Raw genomic sequence first — 19680 nt, forward strand, 5'->3', positions numbered from 1 at the left:
CCAGAGGTCCCAGCTGGTCTGCTCTGTACCCCTCCCATGCACGTCTCACTCTTTCGTGTGTTCCTTCATGTGTCTCACATTCACTGAGGGCACACTCGGTGCCAAGCACTGGTCTAGGCACCGGAGGAAAGGGAAAGAAAGAAGTCTCTGTCCTCAGAGAATTTACCTCCCAGCCTTTTGTCTTAGGGGGTGGGGAGGGGGCACAGGGGGACCATGGAGCAATCACTGGAGAAGCCACACACAACCCTCTTCATTTGAGGAAACAGACAAATCACATAGAACACTTTACTTACCTGGCTTGGAATGAGAAAAATCCCTCTCATATTCTTTTTCTAATCATTTTTTTTCTGTTTGTTTTTTTTTTTTGCCACACCCCATGTCACGTGGTATCTTAGTTCCCTGACCAGGGATTGAACCACTGCCATCTGCAGGGGAAGCACCGTGTCTAACCACTGGTCCACCAGTGATGGTTTAGTCGGTAAGTCATGTCCGACTCTTGTGACCCCATGGACTGTAGCCCACCAGGCTCCTCTGTCCATGGGATTCTCCAGGCAAGAAGACTGGAGTGGGTTGCCATTTCCTTCTCCAGGGGATCTTCCCAACCCAGGAATCGAACCCGGGTCTCCTGCACTGCAGGCAGATTTTTTTACCAACTGAACAGAGAGAAGTCCTTAAAGCCAACTATATTTAAAACCTGATGTGTCTTCCTCAATGTACCACTTAAAACATTGTCCCCCAGTTTTATTGAGAAATAATTAACACACACCACTGTATAAGTTTAAGGAACACAGCATGATGATCTGATTTACATGTTGCATTAATCATATTATGAATTGATTAATGCAATAAGTAAGACATTTTTATTGTGATAATATACACAGGACAAAACATTTACTGACAATCATAACTAATTGATTCTATTGATCCAATATATCCTAATTGTACTGTGATATAATTTGCAACTTATTCCCCAGTGTGCATGACTTCATAATTATGTCTTTTTTTACCCACAGAAGTTCTTATAGGATACACTTCTCTTGTATATGACTGAATCCAATTAGTGTCTCTATTTTAATATAATGATTTGGTTTCTAGATTGATAGCACTCATCCTCTGAATTTAAAAAATAAATATTCCAGCAAACATCCTATTATCACCAACATATTGCTTACATGTGACGACAATGAAAAAACAAGTGCAAAGTCTTTTGCACTTCTTTTGATGGGATACTTTGTGAAGATTTTGGGATGAAGTTAAAATATTTTTTAGTTTTTACAAATCATGGAGTCATTCTAAAACTACTTGACAAAGTATCCCAAGAAAAGAGGGGCAGATGTGCTTTCTCCACCTTCTTAAATAGGATAAACAGGGTCTTTCAACATCACAGCACCATGGAAAGAACCAGCCTGGCTTTGCCAGTCTCCTCACAAGGCCTTGAGTCTGGAGAAGAATTGCCGAGGCGCTAGTGGTAGAGGCTATTAAATCCCAACTCTTCTGTGTTCTAGCTGTGTGACCTGGGACCAGTCATCTTCCTCTCTCTGGGTCCCATATCCTCTCCCATAAAATGAGGACAACATGAGACAACACACATAACATGCGCAGTGACTGCCTGACATGTCGCATACGCTCAGTAAATAGCAAAACACAACCAAACCAGCTGAAGGACTGGCAGGTCTGTCCTCAGGGGCCCTTTCTGCATTGAGTTTGAGATTGCAACATCATCCTGAACACTGTTTGCCCTTCTGTGATAGAATGACTCACCCCAGCCTGGGGAACCCTCAAGGAAAGACTCAGGGCTGATTTATTTCTGAGTCCACAGCAGCCAGCACAGAGCCCGCAGCAGCGAGTGTTTGTTGAATGACTGCTTGCCGCTGTACCCGCAGGCTGTCTGTGAGTGTAGAGTCCTGCTGCCCGTTCCCCTACCTGCCCGCCTTTTCTGCATGCAGTCAGCTGTCACTTTCCACCACTCGGGCTGGGTGTTCCTCACCCCAGTCTTGCTGGATATTTACTGACATCCTCTTCCTCTATGCTGCCTCCTCTGCCCTCAGCCTTACTGGATGAGGTTTCGCTGGCAGTGGCAAGGCCCTAACACAAAAGGGCCTCCTTGGTTCCCCACTAACCATTCCATACCTGTGGTCAGTCTCAGACCCTCTCTACCATCCTGGAGGGAGTTAGTGTTATATTTTCCCCTCACCTCCCACGAATAACACTTGAGAGATAAGGAAACTCAGGTTCGGAGAGATGAGGTGTCTTCTCAAAGTCACAGAACAGGATGTGATGGAATTAGGATTCAAATCTAGGCAGGAGGAGTTGGGACCTGGGCTTGCAGACAGAGTCCTCTTCACTCCGTGGGAGCCCCTGGGTGGCCTATTTGTCCTTTCCTTCCGGTTCCTGGCCAGTGGTCTCAGGCCATGAGACCCACCCAGAGGGGAAGGAGAAGGAGTGTAGTCCTGAACCAGGCTCCCTCCCTCTGTCCCCAAGTAAACAAAGCCCAGGGTCTCTCTTCTAAGTGGGGACTTTCCCAAAGTGCCAGGCCTATTTCCTGGAGGTGGGACAAGGAACAAACAAACTAGAGACCCAGAAACTGAAATGGAGACGAGAAAGAATCATCAGGCTGGGTTTGGGGTACAGGGTAGAAAGACAGAAAGAAACCACAGAAAGAGAGAGACAGAAAATGAGAGGAGAGTGAAGGAGACCTCCTGACAGTGTAACAGACACAGAGATGGCCAGATAGAGGGAGGGAGAGGCAGACAGAGACAGAGAGAATAGGGGAATGCGGGTGCGGGGTGGGGGGTGGGTGTTGAGAAGGGATGAGAGCAGAAATGGGAGAGGGAGAGGGAAAGAGAAAGAGGGGAGAGAGAGACTGGCTGAAGCAGAGAGTGAGAAGAGAGAGAGGAGCAGGAGGCCCTGAGCTGGAAGGAGAAAGTGTGGATGTGAAGACCCCTTGCAGGGCCTGGAGGGGGTGGGGCTGCTGGCAGCGGCAGAGGCTGTTTCCGCTGCGCCCCTTATCAGCCTGCTGCCAGATGTTCAGATCCGATGCCAATGTCAGAGAAGTCCATAGTGCCGGGTCAAGGCCGTGGCCAGCGGGAGCCTCAGCTGCAGTGTGGGGAGGAGGACCGGGGGGACGGCAGTAGACCTGCTTGCTCTTCCCCCTCTGCCTCGTGGCTCTTGGGGCTGGACCACCTGGTCAGGGTGGGAGAGACCAGGTGCCTCTGGGGGCTACTTCTCTAGTCTGAGAGCAAGGACTTGTGGAGGCAGAGTGGGGCTCCTGGCAACATGTGGAAATGTACATCCTTGCACACTCCCATAAGCAAGGAAGCACATGGACACAGACTCACACACGTGCACGTGAGTGTGCAAAGCCACACGGGGGACAAGTCACAGTCCTGCTCATCGCTGCTCCACCACAGCACCCCTCTGCTGGAGCCCTGCTCTGCACGGAGAGCTTAGAGACTGCCCGCCCCCGCCCCTGCCCCCCAACCCCCAGCCCTCTCACCTGAGCCAGGACTGCAGCCAGAGCTGGAGAAGTGATTCTGTGGCTGGCAGGGTTTCCAGGGCCCACCTTGCTCTGTGAATGGGAATCTGCATGCCCTCAGGACTGGGCTGTGGGTCCTGAGACCTTCTAGACTGTGAGGCCTGGTGGAAACTCCTAGGAGGAGATGTGGGAACTGGGTGTCTGGCAGCGCTGGGGCTCCAACCTTGGGCCCGGGCCTCTCCACCATGCTCCTGGAGCGTGCAGCCGCAGCTGGGGCCCCCTTCCTGGGGTAGTTTATCTCACACTGCACACGCTTGGCCCTCAAGGGGTGACCCAGCCTTGCTCCCCACATTCCTCTTCAACCATGCAGCCGGTGGGCCCCACACAGCCCTGAGACAGGGCCTGTACTTGGGGGTGGTCAGGAGCAACCACTCAGAGACACCCCACTGCCCTCTTGGCCCCAGCCCTTTGCAGCTGTGTCTTATTTCTCTCTGCTCTTGCCTCTGAACATCTCTGCTTTTGTTTCTGTCACAGTCAATCTGTGTTTGCCTCCATCTTTCTCTGGGAATGTCCCAGCTTCTCTCTAAGATCCTTGAGTGGGACCAAATCTGGGGATACTCTGCTCTTCTGGCTCACGGTGACCAGCCTCTATGGGAATGTGGAGAAATCAGGCTGCGTGCGAGGGGACAAAGATCTTGGGCAGGTGGAGGCCCAGACTTGCAATGGGTGAACTGGGGCGGCCTGAGCAGCAGAAATCCAGACCCCCTCCCACCCACCTGCCAGGAGACAGCCCAGATAATGGACACTGGTCAGGGCCTGGAAATGGTGGGCTCCCCCATGTATTAGTGAAGACTGGGGGGTGCGGGGCAGGAGAAGGAAGCTGGGGCTGGAGGTCTCTCGGCCTGAGAGCCTCCTTCCTGTTTGTAGGGAAGTGACTGCCTCAGAAAGCTGCTCAGGGGAGAGGCGGGAGGCCATGGCAACTTCCGGGAAGCTGGCCAAGGGCCTGAGGCCACCCTCCCTGTGCCCACATGGGGCCTACTGGCCCTGGCTTAAAATAGTGCAGTTCCTCCACTGCTGCTGCCACTAAAGCCCAGCCCAGAACTCAAAAAGGGCTGCTAGCTGCTGCTCATGCTACCAGCAGAGGCCTAAAGCTGAAGGGATTCACCCAACTTTCTAACCCTCCCCAGACTGAGGCTGGAGGCTGTGTCTTGACAATGTGTACTGGGCGGGGGCGGGGGGGAATTCAGAAAAAGCAGGCGTTCCTGGGTCAGAAACCCTGTACTCAAGTCCTGCTCCAAGACTGACCATCAGCTGTGAGACTTTGAATTGGTCTGTCTTGTCTCTTTGAGCCTCAGGTTCCACTTATGTAAAATAGGGTGATATGCCTGGCTTTTAACCTAATGAAGCCACATAGGTAGACTCCTCAGAACCTTGCCAGTCATACAGTAGACACAAAAAACGGGAGTTCCTTTTGCCTCTCTTACTGGCCGTGCCTCAAACTCCTCAGCCTGAGGAAGGGCCTCCTTGAAGCTTTCCTTGGTTCCTACACTGCTCCCAGGACTAGGTGTTGAACAGGGAAGGTCTGTGGAGAGGGAGTTTGCAGGGAGGGCAAGGATGGGGCTGTGGTCTCCATGGTGAGATTTGTTGCCAAGGGAACAAGACTCCAAGAGCCCAGGGTCTGACAGTTGGGCACTTTTGCCATAGGATCTCAGAGAAGCTGATTACCACTATGGGCCTAAAAACCTGGTGGGCAGCCAGGCCAAGTGAGAGGAGGAGGCTTCTAGATTTCCTGGGTTTCTGCTATTGGGAGTATGAGGGGCTGCAGCCCCCTCCCCTCCTTTTAGGGATTGACTTCACAGAGCCTCTTCTTTGAACCAGCTACAGTGAATCCTCCTTAAACCCCCAAGACACAGACACTGTCATCTCCATTTATCTGATAGGGGCAGTGAGGATCAGAGAGGTATCTATCTGGGCCAAGGCCACACAAGGTAAATGAAGGAGCGGAATTAGAACTCAGGAGGCGAGACCCCTGGTTGATGTGTATGCTGTCACACAAACTGCCTGAGGAAAATGACCCCTGGGGGAGGGCTCCATAGAGTCACTTCCTATATCATCCTAACACCCTCCCCTGCTCACCATTTCTGGGGGTTTCTGGCTTCAGACTCTGACAACCCAGAACTGCCAGCATACCCTGTTCCCTCCTCAGTTAAACAGAGATGACGTTACCTCAGAGGATTTGCATAAAAATGAATAAGGAAGGGTTTCTGCAGATCCTAATAGTAGGCACTCAATCAGTGCCTACTACTCATTTATTCATTCTGGAGGTTACCTACAAGTTGTATAACTGTAAGCAAATTACTTACCTTTCTGGGTCTTGGTTTTCTTATCTGTAAAATGGGATCATTATAGCATCAACTTCATAGGATGGCCCTGAGCAATCAGTAATCAAATGCACATAAAATACTTTTCTGTACAGCACTTAGCTTTGCTCTATATATGTTAATTACTTTATTATTCTTTTTTTAAAAAAATTTATTTGCTGTGCCAGGTCTTAGTTTTGGCATATGGGATCTAGTTCCCTGACCAGGGATCAAACCCGAGCCCCCTGTATTAGGAGTACAGAGTCTTAGCCACTCGACAACCAGAGAAGTCCCTACTTTATTATTCTTCCAGGTTATTGACTGGCACTCAAAAAAAAAAAAAAAATTCAGCATTAGTTAAGGAGCAATTTATAAATTTAGAGCAGTGTCCTACATTTATTCCATGGAACACTGTCCCAACAGAATTTTACCAGGAGGAAAGAATGATCCATGATCAAATACTTTTGGTAGACCCTGGGTAAACAAAATTAAAGTTTTCTTCAGGTAGGACTTCTCAGAGCCTTTAATATGCCATCAAAGGTTGGGAACCAATAAGAGGGAGGTAGAAGGAGTGCAGTATTTCCCAGATTTTTGGCAGAACTACCTTTTTTTTTCGCCCCTCTATGGAGCCATATATGGGTTATCTATGTTCTGAGAAGCCACAACATATATTTGGGACAGCAATGCTTTTCAGCTCAATTTGGGTCTGTTCACTCATCTCTTATAGAAATTAATCCTTTATTAATTTAACAGTTTTGTTAAGAGCAAAAAGTTCAACCAAAGGCCGTTCCTGAGCTTTGTTACAAACTCCAGACATTCACATTCAGCAGTATTTGAGCTGCTAAGGCTGAGCAGGGAGGAAGCTTGTTGTAACTTTGGTATCAGATAGACCTGGATTCAAAAGCCAATTTTGTCACTTACTCATGTGTCATTTGGTGCAAATGGCTGAACTTCCTTGAGCCTCAATTTGCTTATGAGTAAAGTGGGGTTGAGACCTAAACCTTGCAAAATTCTTGAGGATTACAGGAGTCAGTGTATGTAAAACACCAATCCTAGGGCCTGGCACTCACTAGGCTTTCTTTCAGCAAACACGTTCTCTTTCTTGCACCTCTGTGTCTTATCTGTTCCCTCTTGTGGGGCAAGGAAGAATCTACTAATTAGTTCTGCGGCGTTTCCTTTATTCTAAAACCATCTCTTTCAAACCTCAAGGGCTCTCTGGTTGCTTGTGCTAGAGGAGGCTGAGGTATGGCAAGGCAGCTGGACTTCCCCTCATTTCACACATGGGATTTAATAGACTTTGACCAGACTCCTCAACCTTTTAAGAAAAATTCTATTTATGTATGTATTTTTGTCTGTGCTGGATATTTGTTGCTGCACAGCCTTTCTCTATCGTGGCAAGCAGAGGCTCCTCTCCAGTTGTGACGCGTGGTTTCTCTTGTGGAGCATGGGCTTTAGAGTGCTCGGGCTGCAGTAGTTGTGGTGGACAGGCTTAGTTGCTCTGCGGCATGTGGGATCTTCTCAGATCCTGGGTCGAATTTGTGTCTTCTTGTGTTGGCAGGCAGATTCTTTTATCAACTGAGCCACCAGGCCAAGCCGACTCCTCAGCCTTCTTCGTCTTTCCAAACTGAGGACCTTTCATCTCTCCTGTCTGTCTTCATAAAACCCTCAAACCAAACACTGCCACTTGTCTGACTGTATGGACTGCAGGATTACAGGACAGTTGGGCAGATCTTAGGTTCAAGTCAGGACCCTGACACTTCCTGTGTGACTCTGGGCACATACCTTGACCTCTCAGAGCTTCTGTTTTCTCAGCTCTAGGAAATTTATTTTCTGGAAAAACAAGTATTAACTGGTTGGACTAGAGTGACAGACAGGCAGGCCACCCAACAGCACACTGTGGTCGCTGAGGTTTAACTCTTTCCCTAGATGTAGCAGATGGCTTTCCTTCCTCTAACTCTTCAATATGGCATTCAAGGTTCCCCAGGGCTTCTCGAGCCTCAAATCTCACTAAAACGCCCACCTGCCCCCATTCCTGCCACGGCAGTCCCTTGTTATGTCTGGGTATTTCGTATGTTTCTGATTCACAGCTGGACCTTCAAACATGTTGTTGACCACTCTACCTGGTCTGTCCTCTGTCTGGCGACTGTCTTCAAGGCCTACCTTTAATACTCATCTGTGAAGCTCATCCTGAGCCCAGGGACTTCTCAGAGCCTCCATTTTCTCAACTCTAGAAAACCTCATCTATTTTCTGGAGAGACAGGGGTTAACTGGTTGGACCACAGTGACATAGAGGCCCACACACACTGGCAGGTATCAACACAGCCTTAGTCAGAGCGTGATCCCACCGTGTTTGTGTCTGCCCCTCCCGCTAGACTCAGTTCCTCTAGTTGTGCCACTCTCTGGCAGGTTAGTGTCCCTTCACCAGTATTTAACTTTAGTTTCTTTATTTACAAAGTAAAGGGAGTAATTCTTGAAGTTCAAGGAGGTTCAGGTCTGTGAAGAGTCCCAACACAGCGCCGAGCCCACACAGCAGGAGCAACAGGTCTGAAGGCAGGGCCAACTCCTCAGAACAACCCACCATCCCGCCTCAGAACCCCAGACATGCTTCACAGACAAGATGCCGTGTGCAGAAGGATTCACATTTATTGGTTCAAATACAGTACCTAACATTCACTAAACATGCATTTCACACTAATTGGTCACATTTCCACAGGTAGTCAATTCACAGAAAAGGGCCCATTCCATGCCAGATGGCAGGGTGGGAGGTAGCAGAGGGCCTGGGTAGCAGAGCCCGCCAACCGTCACTTGGTCATGCAGGACTGATGGAGCCAGGTTGGCGGGCAGCCCTTGGCCGGCCCTTTGGGGACAAGGGCTCAGAGACATCCTGTTTACTCGACTCCTGTACAGGACTGTGGGTAGAGGTGGGCCTCGGGTAGGGAGCCCAGAGGGCGGCTCATGGATGCACGTGCCCTCGGAGCTCCTGAAGGTGGTGTCATGGGAGGTGGTGCTCCCTCTGCCTTGCATCACAGGAAGGAAAAGGAGGCCTCTTCAAGGGGGTGGCTGGTCCCTGGCTGGGCAGGTGGGAAGGACTCCCCAGACATGGGCCCAGACATTACAATGTAGCCACAAGCCCCTATCGCAGGCCTGGGATGGCAACACAGACAAAAACACCCAACACCCCAGGGCAGGCCGGGTTTCTTTCTCCACAGAAGCATGTAAACAGAGCAGGAGCTACAGTATTCTTTTCCCACAAGATTCCTCAGAGAGGAACAGACCAGGATGTCACTCAAGAGGTAGTTTTTTTTTTTTTTTTTCTCTTTTTCATGGAAATTTGAGTCAACAACATTATCATCTAAGACATTTCAGAGAAAGAAAACAATGGTCACCAAAGGGCAAAAATGATCCTTTGGCTGGCAGAGCTGGCTCCAGGATTTGGAAGACTAGCCTCCACCAGTAAAACAAATTTTTTCTTGGGCTTGAAGCAAGCTCTGGCCTGATTCATGGCTTCCCTTTGAGCCTGCAACTGATTCCTGAGCAGGCTGTAGCCCACTGAGGGCTGCAGGCCGAGAAGAGAGGCCAGATGAGTACTGGATTAGGCAGAGGGACTGGGCATCATGTGAGCCGGTAGAGGCAGGGTCACTGTGGTTCATCTTACAAGACAGACTGAAGTCTTCCCAAGTCTCAAGGGAACCCAGCTCTGGTCAAAGAAGAAGCCCCAGCATGGTCTGTGGTGCCCCTGCCTCTGAGGAAACAGTCCAGGTCTGGCTCCTAAGCCCAGAAAAGAAGCTGTTGCTTGTGGTAGCCAGGAGATGGGTTTCCGGGGACCCTGTAATTAAATACACATCCCTGAGCTGTGGCCCTAGAAACCCTTGCCTCAAGGCTAACCAGTTTCCAGCACCTGGTGGAATGATTGCCGTTTCTTATCCTGAGACACAGATAAAACATCATTTCACAGACACTGGACATAGATGCATCAAGCTGAGGGAAGAGGGAGGAATGATCAGATGCAAAAGCAGAGGGGAGTGCAGGGGGACTCTCATGGATCAAGTTGGGAAAGTAAGAGTGGTGGGGTTTTGTTTAGTTTTTTTTTGCCTTTTTTTTTTAAATATTTTTTTTAACTTCAAAAAATCAATAAAGAAAAATTTAAAGTTTAATAAAAGCATTGGTCTAAAAAATTGGATTTCTCAAAACAATTGCAGAATTTTAAAGAGCAACTAGAAAAGAAAACATAGACCAGGGGCCCAGAGCTAAAGACTTGGAACCACTGCTCAACCTCCTGCCCTGTGGGGAGGCCAGTCTTTTTACTTTGGCCAACCTTGGACATGGCCTGGATGTTGCCCATACTGGGTTTGTCTGTCTCCATCTGTCCCATTCCCCAGTAAACTGAGAACAAACAAACTAGGGTAAGAAATGGGCAGCAGAGCAAGGCAGCTAGCTCAGAAAGCCCAGGGCTTTAAGGACCTGGTAATATACTGGCTATGGCAGGACTCCCTTCTCTGACAACGGGTGGCAGGTGTGAGGCTGGGTGCTGTGGAGTGGGTGACTGTCATGATGCCATGGAGACTCCTCAGTTGCCTCTACCCCTCCTCCTCTGGATCTGCTTTCCATCCCTGGAGGTTTGCCCACCTCACTATGCAACGGGCCTGGGGGATTGGGTATCCTCTGAGACAGGTGGAGTGCTTTGAGACAGGTTCTGGGGAGTCTCTCCAGGCTGAAAGTAAAACCACCAAGCCTGTGAAAGACTCCAAAAGCCGAAAAAGGAGCCAGAGAGCGTGAGTTGTGGGTGAAGTTCCAAGATTCCAAAGTTTTGTCTTGGGTCAAGAAAACATGCAAAGGGAAAGGAAGAGAAAAGCTTGTAAGTTTCAATGCAGTGCAATGATTGGGATTCTCCTTTAACACACAGCTTTCAGGGTCATATTTTTATGGTGGAAAGGTTCTCACTCAAAGTGAGTGCTGTTGGTGGCAGAGGATCAGAGAGAGGACAGAAGTGAGGGGAATTACAGACAAGATGCACAACTTTTTTCTTTTCCACTAGCAAAAAGGCTACCTGTTAACCAAACATCATGGGAAGAAAGGCAAAAAACAACACATCAAACCTCCCCCTCCAACCTTTCTCTGTGTCCTTCAAACTGAATTCACAAATACATCTAGTGGCTGACCTAATGTCTCCACACTGCTAGCTACACTCCTACCTTCCTCTCATAATACCTGAGTTTGCGACGCAACACAGTCACTTTACCCTGTTTAAAAAAAGCCCACGTCATAAAAGGACTGGGTGCAGAAGACATTAAAGGCGGTCCACAGGTCAGGCTCCGGCTCGGAACACACGGCCACTTGGCTCAGAGATTCTGCAGGGCTCTCGGCAATGAATGGGCTCTTTGTTCTGTGGAATCTGCTGCAAACATTTGTAAAAATGGATTTGTACAATGGCAACTTGCAGAACCTTTCCCCACGCCACAAATTAACAATCTGCTCTGTTTAATGCTGCAGTATTAAAGAGACATGCTCCTGCCTCAGAGAGCAATTCCTTTCAGTACCCGACCCAACCAGTAAAACACTTAAAAGAAAAACAATTTCAAAAAAATAATAATTTGACCGATGGAGGTCTAGCAAAGAAAGATAAGCACACAGGAGCTGTCTTGGAGAAGGGGTCTCTGACGTGTGCATCCTCCCCTACCTTGAGGAAAGTGGCTCGGAGTCTGACCTATAGCCAAAGACTGTGATCTAGTTTAGTTAAATAAGAGATCAGAGAAACAAAAATACTGTGAAATAAACAGATACACACAAATCTTCCCATTGACATGTGAAAAACATTCTGGTTGGAGCTTTTCCTGAGGAACATGTCTCTCCTTTCCTTTTTTTTTTTTCCCTTTCTCAGAGCAACTGGAGAAACAACATTCAGAAGTAATGCTCTGAGTTTTAGATCCATCGAAGGACAGTTTTCACTCTCTGTACCCGTAACAATTCACTGGAAAGAAAAAATTACAATCTGACACAGACTACCTGATATGCACACAGTGTGGTGGCCCTCTGCATAAGTGTGCTGGGCTGAGCTGGGAAGAGAGCAAACGGCCTTTGACTAGGCGAAAAAGAGGTCCTGGGGGCCCCCAAGCCTACCCGGGGATGTACCCAGCTAAATGGCCTGTCTGCTGCACTGGCTGTGGGAGGGACCTGGGTTTACGCAGGGACAACTGCTGCAGTGAGGCGGAGAAGGAAAAAGCACCTGAAAGAATTCCACGACAGACCTGGTGTGGCAGCTGGCCAAAGCCAAGAGGGTAAGGAACGTTTCCCGGGACTAGGTGGGGCAGGTAGTGAAAGAATAAGGGGTCAAGGCCATACCTGCAGAGGGGACAGCCAGGCCTTTAGGAACATGAGGTAGTTTAAAGACCCCCTTCCCTTCCAGGAGTTTTGGACTCTAGCCCTCCAGACCTTAGTCAGCCAGGCCACTGATACTCTAAAGGGGCAGCTGCGCCACTCTGGGTCTTGGGTTTATTATTTTGAGGAAACCTGATCTTATTTTGGGAGCGATTAGGAGAGCCTGGAGTAGAATGTAGGGGCAAAAATTCTGGTCAGCAGATGGGTGAATGGTCCTTCCAGCTGTTTGAGAAAGAGATTGCAGTTCCTGATTCAGATCTGGAGGTGGGATGGGATGGGTGGGGAGATAAACGGGACCTCCAAAGGAGGAGTGTTCATTCTGTTAGCAGTCTGGCTTTTGTCCCACTAACCTCTGAAGGTGAAAAGACAATAAATCAGTAGTGGGCATCAGGATTTAGAACATGACATTTTGTTCAGCTGTTTTTTCAAAGGGTCAATAGGAAGTCACGTTTATAAGGGAGAGGCAATGAGTATAAGGAGAGTAAGGAACTAGGTAGCTGTGAGTCCCAAGATAGCTTGTAGGCTAGTCCCAAGGGTCAGCTTATCACCAGGTCTTGCCTAGGTGAAAAGGTGACAGCGGCAGAAGCTAGTACTGCTGGTATGGATGGTGGGGAGGGGAGGCCCCAGAGTGTGGTGTGAGAACAGAAACCCTTCTCCCTGAGGACTTGCTTGGAGGGTGGACACCTAACTTAGATTTGGTCACTGTGCCCAACTCTCAACTTTCATGCTTTCCAAAGAAAAAGAGATGGTTAAATCCTCATCTCTTGATCTGTTCCCAATGTCTCACCCACTCTGCTTAGTAAACCTCCTAACACCACTTCCCCTTTTATGGTGTGCTCTTTTACCTGGTAATTCTGTAGCTAGAAAAAGGCAATTTGCTCTCTGACAGACAAATATGAGTCTGCTGAGAACGTGTGGAAAAAGTAGGGTTGTTCACACCCTTCCCTTTCCACTGAGGTAGTCATCTTTGTCAACATTATGGAAATAGTCATCTCAGCCCCATCCCACCCTCTCCCTCAAAATACAAAAGAACTATCTCTAAACAATGACAACACTGTAACATTAAACATCTTCACATTCTGTAAACTGCAAGGAAATGCATTGGCTGCATTCACACAAAAGCATGTGCATCATGTTGAAGGCCATACATTCAACTCTGTCGTGAAATAAATATATAGAAAAATGAGGTTAAAAAACAAGACAAACAAACAAAAACTCTTCTTGCTGTGGAGACAACTGGCAACGCTGCTCCACAGCCTCCATCTTGGTCTCTCTGGCTTTCTTCTGGAGCCTGTCCTGCCCACCCCAGGCGTTAGGGTTGGCCTGAGGAGGGGTGCTGGGGACAGGTCACTCCTTGCCCACACTTGTCTTGCAGGAATGCAGCACCACCTTAAAGAGGAGAGGCAGCTGCTCCAGGGGAACATTCACCATCTTTCCTGGGAAAAGGTGGAAAAAGAAGAGTCAGTTTTGGCAGCCAGTGAAATGGTGTTTGCCTCCTCTTGGGCTGGTGAAAGGAGAACACTACCTTTTTGAGTGACTGGGGCGAGGAAAGTGCCAGGACTACTACAAAGGTAAAACAGACTGGGCTAACATTCTAATACTTAGCCCCATTTCGGTGCCCTAGGGAGTCTAGTATTGGTGCAAGCTATAATTATGGCTACTATCCAAAGAATACTAACTCTGTGGTAGGTGTTTAAATATATTATCTTATTTAATTCTCACAATATTTCTGTATGATAGATATTACTTTTTATCCCCATTTTACAAACGAGGACTCTGAAACTGAGAAGTATTCTTAGGTGTCCTCTTAGAGAAACTTATATCCTGTTTCATTTCCTAGTAGAATCTTTAACCAGCATTCTATAAAACATTGCTCTTCAGAATGGTATAATGGGAATAAAATGTACTGAGGAGAGAGGTGGAGTTTATAGGGGAAGATAAATTGAGAAATTCAGGGTTAAAACAGGTTTACTTGTTTTAAGTTGGAGGACTTCTAAGAGCGTGCAGTGAGATAATATACTTTGTAAATATCTGAGGCTACAATTCTCCCTGACAGAACCCTAGAGTTACTGGGGAGTTTTTTTTTTTTTTTAAGTACTGATGACCAGGCTCCACTCCGTTATCAATTAAGTCAGAATCTCTAGAGATGCAACCCAAGCATGGGTATTTATTAAAAGCTTCCCATGTAATTCCAAGGGCTGACAGGGTTGACAATTCTGCCAGTTCTGTGGGGGAGAGTGGGGTATAATTACTAACTTCTATTTCATAAAGCACCTGATTCGTATCTCGTTTGGAAGAACATAGTTTTGAAAATGCTGAGACATAAACTATCAAAACACTCCTAAAATTCTACCAGTTTATTTAGGTCCAGGTCATATCTCCTAGACTATTCTGTGGCCCAGAAGTTAAAAATTGATTTTATCAGATTGAACATTTTTTCCCTTCAAAACTGTATTCCTTAATTTTACAGAAACAATCTTAGCCCAGACGTCACAGTTCTGAGCTGCCCTTCAGTATGTGCTAGATAACTGTAAACAAGATTCTTTACCAAATGAAGTAAAACAACAACAGTAAAAGCCAGGATTTTAGGTTGAAATGGACCTATTTAAATGTCAAGAAGCTCAGAAGGGGGTCAAGATCACAAAACAACTACAACAAAAGTTGGCTTTGTGAACACAGGATCTTTGACAATTATTTTAAAGTCGCCACTTTAAATGAAAGATCCTCAAAAACCTCAAATAGGCAATTCTATTCAATAAAATTAATTTTAAAAATTGAGATATAGTTAGTTCACATGCTGTAAAACCCACCCTTTTAATGTATATAATTCAGGAAATGAAGTTAATCTGAAAAACTTTGAGCCTGTTTCCCCATCCCTAGAGTGGTCAACCACAAGTCTTGCAGAAATTGTTCTGAGATTGAATAACAGGCCACCAAGTATCGTGCACGTTACAGGAGCCTAGACAATGTTAGATTGTCTTCCCTACAAAGAAAAAACAAACTTCTCATTATCATGTAAATTTTTCTGAGGGCAGGGCTAGTACTTCTTTTAATCAGCTGGTGATGGGCCTGGCATCAGTATCCTGAAAACACTGCTTTCCTCATTCCCTTCACAAGTTAAGAAAAGCAAGGAAGCCCAGGACCCGTTACCTGCAATATAGCGAATCTCAGGTAAGCACATCATGAGGTCAGGAAAACGGTTCGGCTGATGTGTATATTTATATTCAGTGAAATCCTGGCAAATGTACCAATATCGTTTGTTCAACTGTTCCAGCTGCGAGGCACTGGTCAGACCCCTGATATCTGTGAAAAAAGACCACAGGAAATGGGAGGGACTTCCGCCAGCTCCTTGAATATGTGTATCTTTCACTGAAAAGTTATTAAACATTGTCTCAACAGGGGATGTTTTTTTTCTGACATGGAGGAATAAAAGCTCTGGGTAAGAGAAGAGAAATTAGATAAATGAAAAAATTACCAAGGACAATCACGAGACTGAGCCCCTTGAGGGCTAGGCTGTCATCTCTCTCAACTTCACACTCAGCTCCCAGCACAGGGTGTGGCACAAAGCAGGTACTCGTGGATGCTGAACAAGAGACTGAATGATTTCCCAGTGTATCCTTCACAACAGCTTTAAATCTGCTCTTTGCTGGCCCCGTTCAGAAATCGCACTGACACCGACGCTCTCATACTTGTACATATACTCACACATGGTCTCCCGTGTGCGTCTACTCAGACTATTCTACCTGGGCCACTGATATTCTACTGGGTCCCTCCAGCTTTTGTTTTTTTTTTCTTCATATAAGCATATCTTGTTTTATTGTGCTTTGCTTTACTGCACTTCACAAATACTGCATTTTTGACAAATTGAAGGTTTGTGGCAACTCTGTACCAAGCAAGTCTACTGGTGCCATTTTTCCCAACAGCATTTGCTCATTTCATGTCTCTTTGTCACATTAGGTAACTCTCGCAATATGTCAAACATTTTCATTCTTATAAGATTTGTTATATGAATCTATGATCAGTGATTTTTGATGTTACCACGGTAATCGTTTTGGGGTGCCACAAACTGTGCTCATACAAGATGGTGAACGTATCAGTAAATGCTGTGTGTTCTGACTGTTCCTTTGGCTGTTCCCCTGTGTCTCTCCCTCTCCTTGGTCCTCCCAATTCCCTGAGAAACAACAGTAGTGAAATTAGGCCAATTAATAACTGTATGATTGCCTGTAAGTGTTCAAGTGAAAGGAAAACTCACATATCTCTCACTTTCAATCATAAACTAAAAATGATTAAGCTCAGTGAAGAAGGCATGTCAACAGTCAAGACAAGCTGAAAGCTATGCCTCTTGTGAGTTAGCAAAGTTGTAAATGCAAAAGAAAATTTCTTGAAGGAAATTAAAAAGCACTACTCCAGTGAACACAAAAATAACAAGAAAGTAAGACAGCCTTATTGCTGATAAGGAGAAAGTTTGAGTGGTCTGGATAGAAGATCAAACCATCCATAATATTCACTTAGGCCTAAGCCTCATCCAGAGAAAGGTCCTAACACTTTTCAATCCTATAAAGGCTAAGAGAGGTGAGGAAGCTGCAGAAGAAAAGTTTGAAGCTAGCAGAGGTCGGTTCATGAGGTTTAAGGAAAGATGCTGTCTTCATAAAAGGATGAGGTGAAGAAGCAAGTGCTGACATAGAAGCTGCAGCATGTTATTCAGATGATCTAGCTAATAAGATAATTAAAGAAGATGGCTACACTAAACAAAGATTTTCAATGTAGACAAAATAGCCTTATGCTGGAAGAAGATGCTATCTAGGACTTTTCACAGCTAGAGAAGAGAAGTCAATGTCTGGCTTCAAAGGATAAGTTGACTCTCTTGTTAGGGGCTAATGCAGCTGATGACTTTAAGTTGAGGACAATGCTCATTTACCATTCCAAAAATTCTAATGCCCTTAAGAATTATACTAAATCTACTCTGCTTGTGTTCTATAAATGGAACATCAAGGCCTGGATGACAGCACATCTGTTCACAACGTGGTTTACTAAATATTTCAAGTCCATTGTGGAAAACTACTCCTCAGAAAAAAAGATTCCTTTCAAAATATTACTGCTCACTGACAAAGCACCTGTCATCAGAGCATCAGAGCATCAAGAGTTCTGATGGAGATGTACAATGAGATTAATGTTGTTTTCATGCCTGTAACACATCCATTCTTTAGCCCATGAATCAAGGAGTCTTTTCAACATTCATGTCTTACTACTTAAGAAATACATTTCTTAAGGCTATAGCTGCCCACAGATAGTGATTCCTCTGAAGGATCTGGGCAAAATAAATCAAAAACCTTCTGGAAAGGATTCACCATTTCAGAGGCCATTCCTGAGTCACTGAAAGAGGTCAACATATCAACATTAACAGGATTTTGAAAAAAGTTGATTCCAACCTTCATGGATGACTTTGAGGAGCTCAAGACTTCAGTGGAGAAAGTAACTGCAAATGTGGTGGACACAGCAAGAGAACTAGTATGAGAAGTGAAGCCTGAAAATGTGACTGAATTGATGCAATCTCATGAAAAAAATTTTAACAGATGAGTTACTTCTTATGGATGAGTGAAGAAACTGGTTCCTTGAAATGGAATCTACTCCTGGTGAAGAAGCTATAGAGACTGTTGAAACAGTAACAAAGGATTTAGGATATTACATAAACTTAGTTGATAAAGCAGCAGCAGGGTTTGAGAGTACTGATTCCAATTTTGGAAGAAGTGCTACTGGGGGTAAAATGTTCAAACAGCATGGCATGCTACACAGAATACACTGATGAAAGAAAAAGTCAATTCATGTGGAAAACTTCACTGCTATCTTATTTTAAGAAATCACCACAGCTACCCCAATCTTCAGCAACCACCACCCTGGTCAATCAGAAGCCATCAACACTGAGGCAAGACCGTCCCCAGCAAAAAGATTATGACTCACTGAAGGCTCAGATGATGACTAGCATTTTTCAGCAATAAAGCATTTTTTTTTTTTTGAGGTATATACTCTGCTTTTTAAGACAAAATGCTACTGCACACTTAATAGACCACAGCATAGTATAAATATAAATTTTACAGGCACTGGAAGTTAAGAAATTCGCGTGACTCACTCTATTGCAACACTCACTTCACTGTGGTGGTCTGGAACCAAACAAGCAGTATCTCCAAGGTATGCCTGTAGATGTCTTTCTCATGTATATGTATATATTATATAGTGTATTCATATACATATAAACACACACAATCCCTTTTGCATACATAGAATATATTAATAAATATTCTCTATATAAATCTTACTCTGCCTTTGAGGCTCCACTATCAGATTTCTCTTTCTCCAAGTAGTTGTTATTGATCTCCTTCCATTTGAGTGGTAGAGGGTGTTTTTGGGTAAAATTTTTTAAAAACGTGGACCATTTTTAAAGTCTTTATTGAATTTGTTACAATACTGCTTCTGTTTCACGTTTTGATTTTTTGGCCAGAAGGCACAAGGGGATCTTAGTTCCTTGACCAGGGATCTGAACCTGCACCCCCTGCATTGGAAGGCGAAGTCTTAACCACTGGACCACCAGGGAATCCCTCTCCCCTCACTTGAGGCTCAAGCAATGTATCAAGTGCCATCAGAATGTGTACTTCTTGAGGCCAGGAGCCTGGGATCTAATTTATTGCAATGTCTTTAACGTTCGACACAGGGCCTGGCCTAAGGGAGGCACACAGAACACCAGACAGATACATAAGAGGTGAGGAAGCAAGAGAAGGAGGTTTAGCTAGTACCAAGGGAGGAGCTGGCAAAGAGAAGGGGATCAAGAGTCTCTGGACTAGGAAACTGAATACAGGAATAGAGCACTTTCAATGTCACAGGCAGCAAAATAGCCCAGTTCCACTCTGACAGCAGCTCACTCACATGCTATCCTGGAAAAAAGGGAACACAAATTCTCTTGCATACTCTGGTTACCAGCAGCTACATAACACCACTTCACAGGTAATACTCCATGTAAATCACGATCACCACTCTTTTAACTAAAGCCATGCTTGATATGGGTGTTAGTTTTTGTGCACCTCCACTCTGCCCTGGAGGGGCCCGTCAGAACCACTGCCAGCTTGTCACAGATTCCTTATCTCCAATAGTTTCATCAGTCACTTTGCTCTTCTTCAGTCACTGGTAAACTTGTGCATATTTTAAATGACGCATGTACTGTCCTTGGTGTCTGTGTTTAAATGCACTAAAACTGACTAAACAAAGCAAATCCTCTTCCTTCCTCTATGAGTTATAGAGGCTGTGGCATTTAGGTTTGAAGAAAAAAATCCAAACCATGCCCTGCACTACAGTGGGGCAGGGTGATGAGGAGGGCAGCGCGGGACTTCCAAGATCAGTACCCATATGATGCGACAGGCCTGAGGGTAAAGCGGGTAGGGGAGAAACATGAGGGCAAGTATTTGCTGGCCAAAGAAAGCT

General features: G+C 45.9%; 1 protein-coding gene across 3 annotated transcripts in view; it reads right to left on the bottom strand.

Moving 5' to 3' along the window:
- Nucleotides 1-8455: 8455 nt before the first annotated feature.
- Nucleotides 8456-19680, bottom strand: part of NR6A1 (nuclear receptor subfamily 6 group A member 1) — a 215270-nt gene continuing 204045 nt past the window's right edge. For all 3 annotated transcript variants that reach the window (XM_043469528.1, XM_043469527.1, XM_043469529.1), the window contains 2 exons: nucleotides 15361-15513; nucleotides 8456-13646 (listed from right to left, as the gene is read on the bottom strand). In XM_043469528.1, the coding sequence (XP_043325463.1) occupies nucleotides 13558-13646; nucleotides 15361-15513 (242 nt within the window). In that variant the 3' untranslated portion in view covers nucleotides 8456-13557. The remainder of the gene's footprint in view (nucleotides 13647-15360; nucleotides 15514-19680) is intronic.

Source organism: Cervus canadensis, chromosome 5 (genome assembly GCF_019320065.1).
Source record: "Cervus canadensis isolate Bull #8, Minnesota chromosome 5, ASM1932006v1, whole genome shotgun sequence".
NCBI lineage: Eukaryota > Metazoa > Chordata > Mammalia > Artiodactyla > Cervidae > Cervus > Cervus canadensis.